Source organism: Cynoglossus semilaevis, unplaced genomic scaffold, assembly GCF_000523025.1.
Source record: "Cynoglossus semilaevis isolate Cse_v1.0 unplaced genomic scaffold, Cse_v1.0 scaffold684, whole genome shotgun sequence".
Classification (NCBI taxonomy): domain Eukaryota; kingdom Metazoa; phylum Chordata; class Actinopteri; order Pleuronectiformes; family Cynoglossidae; genus Cynoglossus; species Cynoglossus semilaevis.
The window spans coordinates 28,916-38,915 of NW_007585129.1; the positions used below are offsets into that span (position 1 = coordinate 28,916).

Below are 10,000 nucleotides of genomic sequence, written 5' to 3' on the forward strand. Positions count from 1 at the left end.
GACACAATATTATTAACCAGAGTCAATACTTCAAACTGTACCCTGGTGACTTCGTCCCACGCATCTTTGGATTTCCTTAGGTTCATAAGATGGGGGCTCCTCTTAGACTCATAAACAGCAGCATTAATTTATCTATCTATCTAATACATCTATCTAATGTATTAGCACCACTGGTCGGGAACACGCCACATCACATAAAAAAAAATCTTTGGACTTGAACTGGAACCAAATGAGACAACGGTTTGTCGTCACTTGACTTTTTACTTGCAGTCCCACTTCTGATGCCATCAAGATGACCGAAAACACTTGCTAAAAACACAACTTCAGCTGGGAGAACCACCTTAACTGCAGACTGGATTTGCACACTCCTAGACCTCTGCTTTAAAGACTTGTGGCTACCACGGCTAGGCCTTCTTCAAGGCCACCAGAACGAACAAGAAGAACAGAGAGAATGGTAGCAAACGGAACAACATTGTCATTTCTTATGTTGCCGGGAACCTCCGAAAAACATAGGAGAATTTTTAACCATCACCAAATTCCTGAACAAACCCATCAACCTTTCATCCACCTATAACGTCGTCCTGAGTTCTCTTCAACCCTCTCCCTGAAAACAAGAACACCGTTTCATTTCAAAGGACACCCAGACAAAAGTGTTGCTCGGGGGAAACTATACTGTAAGTCCGTAGCTATGGTACCACTCGCGATTCACACCTCTAACCTTGTGACCTTGCATTCTGCCCTCCTTAGAATAAGGTGTGTTTCACCACACCTCCATCCTCCCTTTCTGCAACGACCCTCGTTGTGGGTATGCAGTCCGTTTGAGGCTAAACACCAGAATTTCCCAGTAGTCAGTCCGAACTGAAGAAGCCTCTTGCATAAGAGGTGAAACGTCTTAAAAAAAAAAACCCCAAAAAAACCCTATTTTGTCCAGTTGCCCTCGATGTAACTATTTTTGAATCTGATTATTCTTCACAAGTTCATTTAACTTTTTGACAGCTGTTTTGACAGCCCTAATATAAACATAAAGATTTGTTTCCAACCATCGCTCTGCTACAAATGAGCTAACGAAACAACACTGCAAAACAAAACCACAGTCTCCTCAAGGTGACGTTCTGCTGATGCAAAAGTGAACACGTCGGCTACAGCTGGTGCTCAGAGCAGTGTTCCTCACAGGAGACTCTGCCATGCCCCGTGCTTGGTGTAATTGTGGAACCTCGGCTGATCATTCTGTCTGTGATCTAATGATACTGACACCATAAACAAAGCACCGATGCTGCATCATGCTAACATTAATGTTTTATGCGCTCATTTTTCTCTCTTGACACGACGTGGACTCCGTGATACAATTATACTCTAATGGTTCACTAGACAGAGGCACAGGCTTTATCATCTGACGTGCTTCCTGGAAATGGACCTCACGGAAGTCCACGAGCTCCGCTATCACAGCCGCGATGGGGTAAAATATTAAAATTGAATAATGGATGCATTTTAGCTGATGCAAATGCTGACAAGATATTGTGTTTGATACATCGGTTGATTTAAAAAAAAAAAATCCTCACGACAAAATAAGTAATGTCAACAAAACCAACATGCTCCGAATCTAGTTTTCGACATAATTTCACACCAGGTTAGTCTGGTGCTTGATATTTATTGATTGAGGTGGAACGAGCCTGAAATGCAGCCCCGGTGCCCTTGAGCAGGGAAAATAACACTGATGGACAGAAAGAGGTGAGGGGAGCTAAATTTATCTGATTGAGAGGAGAAATGCACCAGTTTCTCCCCAGAGAGAGTCCTGCGCCTCCATCTGCACCGCCAGCTGCTCATCTTTCAAATCCAGCAAACTCTTCACCACCTGCAGAAAAAAAAACAACCCAAACAATTTTTACCAGTCGTCTGTGTCTCCTGTCACTTCACGCTGTTTTTTAACAGAAGAACGCAGACACAGATGTTGACAGCTGGAAAAAAATACCCATAAATCCTCTACTGTAGTGGTTTAAATTAAATGGAGGATTTGATCAAAATGCAGAAGGTCTGGAACTAAATTATGGCTAAATCATAATTTAATTATGATTAAATTATTTGTTATGTTATGTTATATATGTTACATATATATAACAATATGTATAATGTATATGTATATATGTGTATATACGTATGTATATGTATATATGTATATATATAATATACAGTATATGTATATAATATACATGATATATATACATATATATAATATACATGATATATATATGTGTGTATATATATATATATATATAAGTATATATATATATATATATACATATACACGCAATAATAAGATACAATAAGTCCATTTTCTCATTCTTTTTCATGCAAAGAAGTATTATATATTTATTACATTATATATGTATATATATATACATATATACATATGTATATCGGAATGGGAAGTAATATATATATACAAATATAACATAATATATATGTAACATGTTATGTTATCTTATATGTTATGTTATGTTATATATGTTGTTACGATATATTATGTTATCTAATAATAATGTTATTATTATTATTAGACATAATTATTGTCTTTTGTTGTACAGAACAAACTGTGGTTAAAACTAGGGCTGTCCAATAATATCGGCCGATATTAGCATATTTTGTAACATTTGTAAGAATCTTTATCAGTTTTTCCTCCGATATTGAAAACCCGATAACGCTATGCCTGGCGTTTCGCCAAATGATGTGTAATAATAATAATAATAATAATAATAATAAATGATGTGTAATTTAATGATGTAAAAATAGTGTAATGCCCTGGCGACAGACCAGTCCGATTCCTCAGAGGTCTGAAGAACCTTTATTGGAACACAATTGTGGTAACTCCTTCTAAACTCCTTTACTGCTCACACGGCTTCTCCGAAAACTCCTTCCTCTCCTCTCACACTCTATGCACTTTCTCTACCTCATACACACACACGCTCTCACCACACCTCCTCACTCCCCCTCCCATACCAGTAACTGTTAACTAATTCATAACACATGAACAGAACATTATCAACAATCCTCTAAACAAACCTCTAGTCACTAGATGGCAGCATTGCAGCTCATTTTATTGAATTATATTGATGATAAGGGTGTATGTGTACATACATATATGTATACATATATGTATATGTATGCCGAGTGAAGGTGCCAGCAACACAAACAATGGTCTTTAAAGATACATATATAAATATTAATAACGTCACCTCTGCCCCATTACATCAGTATCGGATAATATCGGAATCGGAAATGTAGTGTCTGAACAATAGCGGCATATCGGATATCAGCAAAAATTCATATCGGACATCCCTAGTTAAAACCACTTTTTTTTCTGAGGTTGTGTTACATCATATAGTAAGTGCCTTTGTTAGAAAGTATCTGAATTCCAGTATAGACGAGGTTATAAAAGCCACAAGTTGGTATAGAAATGCAGATTTTCTTTTTGCTGCTTCATCGGAGCATGGAAGTCCATTAAAGCCCCCTGCTCCCAACCAGGTCACCAACTCTTTGAACTGCAGCCATCTGGCAGAGGACACAGAGCTGCATCAGAACAAGCTAACAGATTTAGATTTAGAAACACTTCGTCTTGCCAGAGCCATTGGAATATTTCAGTTATTTGTGAAAATCGATTGGATGAATCACCTGAGTCGCACCTAATTTGATGGATTCTAATCCAGTGGCACATTAAAAGATCTTCTAAAAGTCGTCTTCATTAAGTTGAGGTTTGGTTTCGATGGGACAGTTTATCCAAATCCAGACCCATATTTGCGTACAAACTCTCTTGTTATCGGGACATCAGTGTGATCTCACCTGTGTGTGTCCCATGCTCGCTGCAGCCGTGGCTGCCTGTTGTACGGCCTGTGTTTTCCCAGTCACCGTGTCGTTGCCATTGCGGTCTGCTGGGATTTCTGCCCCCCAGTCCTGGCTCAGCAAGAAGTTGACGATCTCCGCATGGCCTCTCAGCCCGGCGTGGACCAGTGCACATTGGCCATTCTTATCGGCGTGGCCCACCTGCCAGACGTGGGTACACATAAAGACAAAAGTGGACCTGCCTGTTCCCAGAAAACGCTGGCCTAGATGAGACCAAAAAAGAACCTCCAGAACTGTGGAGGGTTGCTGGATACATCACTGGGGTATAGGAGAGTGAGACACAGTGTTCTGCCATGCAAATGGTCCTAATCTTACGCAGCCCTACATGCACAAAAAAGACACTGACCTTGGCTCCTTTCTTGCACAGCAGGCCGATGATGTCGGCGTGTCCTGCAGCCGTGGCCAAGCACAGAGGTGTCATGCCGTTCTCCGTGGTTCCATCTACGGTAGCGCCCATTTCCAGAAGCAAGGCCACCATCTCCAGGTGTCCCAGGTGGGCATGAACTGCCAAAATAGGGGCGCGTCCGACGACCTCAGTGCACCAGGTGACACTCGCTCCACCTAACATCAACAGCCGACTGACCTGTAGAGCAAAGGTAATGAAGTCATTGTCTCTGTGGTTACGATATGACACATTAGTGGTGTTGTGCTCGCTTTTGGATGCTGACCACAAGTAGGTCACCTTGATATTTGGAGTATATAGGTTCCTCAGGGAGGACAGTGCAGCGGACAGGCTCTCTGTGCTGTAGTTTACCCACATAGCCTGCAGAACGCTGGAGGACACACCTGTCTTCTTACTCAAACCCTGGGGGAGTGTGAGAACGACATGGAGTCACAGATGAGTAGAGAGAGAGAGATCAAATGAACCAGAGATGGAGAGAGAGAGAGAGAGAGAGAGAGAGAGAGTGGGAGCCTGCCTTGGATGAGAACTGTGCTCCAGAAAATGAATTGTGTCCCAGGAGAAAAGCACTATGTGCAGAGCGTAAGCCACAAACGCAAACAGTGCAGTACTCGTTCATCTGGGGGTTTGTGTGTGGAGCTATTGCTAATGCGCGTAGGAAATTGTTGAAACAAAGGTTTGGCTTTCTTCAATCTGTGTGTGTTCACATCAGCCTGGTTGACTTTAACTGATCAGATTAGTGTAAACATGGGAGATGATATTCATTGGGGTTCCATTGGTGTGGAACCCCAGGGTTCACCTCCTGGGCAAGTTTGAATCCCAGTTAGGACGGTTGGTACCTTCCAGTGGACTCACCACCCACAGGAAGGTTCAGGGAGGTTGGTACGGTGCAGTGTGATTTGGGTGGAGACTGTTGCCCCCGTGACCCAATAAGCAGATGAAAATTGATTGATTGATGGATGGATGGATGGAGCTGCTATTGAAAAGACCAGACCAAATTAATGTACCATTCAACATTCAAATATATTTAGTAATATAAACTGAACATTATATGTTTGGGTACTGATTAAATGTATGCAGCTGTAATGACAGTTCCCTTGAGAGTAGTGTATGTACATGGTACACACAAAGTCAGTATCAAGTCACCTTAAAGATGTGAGCCTTCAGGATGTGGTGGCCCAGTTCCATAGTCTGCTGCCGGTTGAGTTTTCCATCCTGTCTGGAGAACATGAAGGCCAGGAAAGCATGGCCGCTCCTGCAGACACGCACAGAGACATATATATATTTACTTGATACATATTGAGTTTCCGCAACATCTGCCAACGTCTGACTCCTGAGAATTCATTTTCAGTTTCCACAATATCTGCCAACGTCTGACTCCTGAGAATTACCTGGGATCACAGAGGAAGTCTGTACTTTCTCCATCTGCTCTCCAGACCAGCCACTCTCTGAAAGAAGGATGGCAGAGCATGCGGGTGCCGTCCCTCCGTTTGACCTGTGGGTACGGAGGACAGATCGGCCACATACGTGTGCTAAAGTAAAACATTGAATTCACCGAGGCCCCCCCACAACCAAACTAGGAGAGTCTTACCATGAATCCAGCCAGAGTCTCTAATCTCTGCTGGAAGTCGTTCCACTCCAGCTCTCCCCTCACGCTGCCTGCATTGAGTGCCCTGAACATTTGTTCATCAGTCAGTGGGTGCAGAGAAGCCAGAGCCACATTTAGCACCGGCAGTATCCGTTCAAAGAGCTCTTTATCGGGGAAGCTCACGCGACACATCAGCAGGTAGACCTAGAAAATACCCATGGATGATGAGCATTTCACTTTAGATGTTGTCTAAATATTTGTTACCTGTAAAGTATTGACTTTAATGTTCAAGTACACAGTACTTGTCTTGTATGTTACTCCACAGTCTTATCAGGAGTCAAACCACAGACCTTCTGGATGTGAGTCATCAGTCCCACATCACCGTCTTCCACACATGATCAGTTCTTACATATAAGAGGTTGCCTTGTGCTAATAAAAATAGAATAGAGTCAGCGCGGGCTTATAATTATCCCCATCCTTCCAGTCTGATGTGTCACATCTCAGGTACTGTCACGCTTTGTTCTATACAGTGAAGCGTCCCGATTCTGGATCTTTAATCACGTATAAAAGGCAATGCTTGTAGAGAAAAAGGAAAAAAAAAATGCAGATTTTAATCTAATTCATTGCTTTTGCTTGCTTTTATCAAGAGTAAAGGTGTTTATTGATGTAACTTTTTTTAACACATCTGCGTTGGTCCTTTAATAAATTGCAGTTTAGACCAAACGGCTTAAGCAGAGGTTCTCAACCCCTGGTCCGGGGACCGGTGTTGGTCCCTAGGTCATTTGGTATCGGGCCGCAGTGGGACACTGCAAAAATGTGTTTTAGATTTCCTAATTTACTTCATTCAATCCAGTCATACTAATTTACTTCATTCAATCCGGTCATATCCCTTTATTTTTTTTATTAAAAGATAATCTGATAATGTATCAAAATGATTCAGACTCTGATACTAACAGAATAAAGTCTAAAAGATGTTTGATTTAGAAAATTGAATGATCCTTCAACAAGGGTGTGGTATTAGCTGTCTGCAGTAATGGCTGATACTGGCCGACAGGTCCTTGGTACAGAAAAGGTTTAACTAATCATGTAATTATGTGATTGGAGACTATCTACCATTTGGTCAAATTTTGAATTTTTTTTTTTCTTCATTTTTGTGCAGAAATAAACCCATTATCCATTCAAAGGAACCATATCTGACTGCATAGGTGTTAATAGGTAGACTGACCTCTGACAGGGAGACAGGCACTACTAGATAGTTCCCTCCTTTTATAGCCAGGTGACCCTTATGGAACAGGTCCAGAATGAGCTGAAGGTAGAGGACGGAGCCGTGGCTGCGCGTCGAGAGATGGCTGCTGAACTTGCTGAGGAGCAGCGGGTCAGGGGCGGAGCCTGTAGGTGTGGTGACGTTGGCTGCAACCTGGGTACTGCTGCTGACCCGGTGATGGATGTAGTCACTGAGGTCAGCCCCGAGGTCACTGCTGTCGGGTAGAATGTCCAGGGAGATGCCAGAGAAGGGAAGGAGGGTCGTGATTTCCTGTTGGGAAACGGAACTCAAGATTCAGTCGTTTATCTTTAATTTTTATTTATTTAAACAGGTGTTTTTTTTTAAAGAAGACTTGAAACATTTATATGAAAAAAAAGGAAAAAAAGCGAACCAAATGTAAAACGATTAGTCAGCACTGCCATGGAAAACAAAATTCTCATTAATTCCATCCGAACTCCAACTTTGTTTTCGTGCATTAAAAATTAGTTTAGAGAATGTTGTAATTATAACAATAAATATACATAGGATAAATCCAGTGTGCGCCAGTGAATCTTAGAGTGCAGTGGAGCGTGGTGAGTGTTTGCTCTCCAGTTTTTGAAATTGTTTTTCTTATTATTACCAGCAGTTAAGTTGATGCAGGGGAAACAATGGTTTTTTTTTTCTCAATTTAGTGTTCCTATTTCAAGAAACCTCTCTGTTCCCTTTTATATTGGCTTTAAAGATTAATGGTGGTGAATTTGTTTTAGACTTTGTCCACCTTAAACAGCAGGCCAGCACCAAAGGTTTATGAAGAAGAGGATGTCCAAGAAAGAACTGTGGCCAAAAGTTAATATCGATATTAGCATAATTATGTAATATCTGTGAGAATCGCTATGGGTTGTTCCTCCAATATTAAAACCCGATAGCAATGCCTGGGTTTCGCCAATGATCTCTGACCTATAATTTGTTTTGGGGGGAAAAAAAACGACTGCATGTGACGGTGAAAGTGAATTATAGTCGCTGATGCACAGGACACCACTGCACACGATGAAATGTGTCCTCTGCCTTTAACCCATCTCCTTAGTGAGCAGGCGGCACTTAACCTCCGTAACCACTAGGCCGTCACTGCCCCGCTAAATCAGTATGGGTTGATATGGGAATCAGAAACTAAGTGTTTAGACAATGTCAGCATATCAGATATCGACTGAAAGTTTATATCGAACATCCCAAGACAACTGAAGTTGAAATTTCATGAAAAACGTCTTTTAATGATTTTAAAAATTGCCTTAAAATTGACTACTTATTAAGGGCAGTGTTTCTCAACTGGTGGGTCGGGAGCCAAAACTGGATCACAGACTAGTTTTCAGTGGGTTGCAGGCCTTTGTCAAGTCAAAAAAACAGGTTGAAAAAAAGCAGTTTTCCCTATTTACAGTAGGTAGTGACAATACCCCTGTAAGTTGAGTTCGGATTTTCTAATGTGTAATACTACACCTGAGTACATAGTATGTATCTTACTTCATTATGCTGGAAGCATACTGTGACATTTGTGATATTTTTATTTCATAAATCTGAGAATTTTAACATTCTTTTTGATTCTGGTCCAAGCTTGTTCCTCATTGGTGATGATGGGCCCTGAAGCTACACCAGTTCAGGACCATTGATTCAGAGCTGGTCCAAAGCAAAACCAATGTACTGACATGGCAAATGAACCACTTCCATATCAAATCTGCTTCTTTAGATTATGGTAGAAAAATCTCCACACGAGGAAAAAAGATATTTGAATTCTTTCCGCTCGAAGGTCGACATCTAAGCCAGAATACAAAACATACCAAATATATAACCCAGTGTAAGGCCACAGCTCGCTGAAGCGCAATGATTTAGTGGCGACTAATAAAATTAACAACACACCAGCCCAAAGTCATCGTTATTAAAAATGTATAGCACCCATTTTTGGAGCATCGGCGAGGGACACATTAAAAGCGAGGCCAAACCTGGACGGATTTCTCAGACACACTGACTCACACAGTACCAGGAGATACAGTACAGTAAATGGTGTGACAATGACTCAAGCCTCTACAGTGCCCACAGGCGTCTCTCATTTCATCCTTTCACCTCTCCTAGATTTGTCGCTGCTCTCCACAGGCCAAAACCAGCGATGGTAAGTCCCATTATGAAAGACATTCATTATTTTTAAATCACCGAGCAGTGTCATCACAGATTAAAGAAATGTTTTAGATTAGATCACTTAGTTATACTTTTGACAACATTAAGGTCAAAGACAGTGACCGGGATTCATTTACCGCATCAGTTAAGGACGGCAGACTTTCTTACATGCAGTGACATTTAACATCTATAATTTGGTCAAACCCTTCAGCCCAAGCAAAGACGTTTTTGTATTTATTGGACATTTTAATGTTTTCTATCATTCTCCTAAACAGTAATACCTGCAGCTGCCTCTGGGCCGAAGAACTTGATTTGAGATTCAGCATTAAGTTGATGTCTGACTTCCTCTTCCATGCATTCAATTCAGTAAGTATTTTAAATATAGTGACATGAAGTAGCCCAAGGCACACCTGGCTTTGTCCACCGAGCACCATTGCTGTTTCTAATGCATTAGAAATACAGAACATTTTGAAGAATTTTAAGGATTGCACTGCATTGGAACTGCTTATATGGTTAACTGTTTATTTAACTACTAAACTATTTATACTGCTTATATATTTAACATGTTTATGTACTTGTTCACGTAACATCCAGCCTTATAATTATACTAATTCTGCTTATAAATGCATATAAATACCATAGAGATAATGTGGTATACTTAGTATACATGGATACTGTACATATATAATACTAATTTAATTTAGAATAACAA

General features: G+C 40.9%; 1 protein-coding gene and 2 long non-coding RNA genes across 3 annotated transcripts in view; 2 read left to right on the top strand and 1 right to left on the bottom strand.

The window, feature by feature from the left end:
- Nucleotides 1-3,981, top strand: part of LOC112486574 (uncharacterized) — a 7,021-nt gene extending 3,040 nt beyond the window's left edge. Inside the window, exon 4 of the long non-coding RNA XR_003049070.1 lies at nucleotides 3,861-3,981. This is a non-coding gene — a long non-coding RNA (uncharacterized LOC112486574). The remainder of the gene's footprint in view (nucleotides 1-3,860) is intronic.
- Nucleotides 1-10,000, bottom strand: part of LOC103398817 (protein TANC1-like) — a 46,345-nt gene that overhangs the window by 10,082 nt on the left and 26,263 nt on the right. The window contains exons 12-19 of the mRNA XM_025053828.1: nucleotides 7,108-7,416; nucleotides 5,886-6,086; nucleotides 5,686-5,789; nucleotides 5,441-5,549; nucleotides 4,577-4,699; nucleotides 4,241-4,477; nucleotides 3,835-4,035; nucleotides 1,771-1,852 (exon numbers count right to left, since the gene is read on the bottom strand). Of these exons, the coding sequence (XP_024909596.1) occupies nucleotides 1,771-1,852; nucleotides 3,835-4,035; nucleotides 4,241-4,477; nucleotides 4,577-4,699; nucleotides 5,441-5,549; nucleotides 5,686-5,789; nucleotides 5,886-6,086; nucleotides 7,108-7,416 (1,366 nt within the window). The remainder of the gene's footprint in view (nucleotides 1-1,770; nucleotides 1,853-3,834; nucleotides 4,036-4,240; nucleotides 4,478-4,576; nucleotides 4,700-5,440; nucleotides 5,550-5,685; nucleotides 5,790-5,885; nucleotides 6,087-7,107; nucleotides 7,417-10,000) is intronic.
- The window catches only part of LOC103398810 (uncharacterized), a 35,812-nt gene continuing 29,868 nt past the window's right edge, over nucleotides 4,057-10,000 (top strand). The window contains exons 1-4 of the long non-coding RNA XR_003049069.1: nucleotides 4,057-4,157; nucleotides 4,262-4,490; nucleotides 9,247-9,283; nucleotides 9,564-9,654. This is a non-coding gene — a long non-coding RNA (uncharacterized LOC103398810). The remainder of the gene's footprint in view (nucleotides 4,158-4,261; nucleotides 4,491-9,246; nucleotides 9,284-9,563; nucleotides 9,655-10,000) is intronic.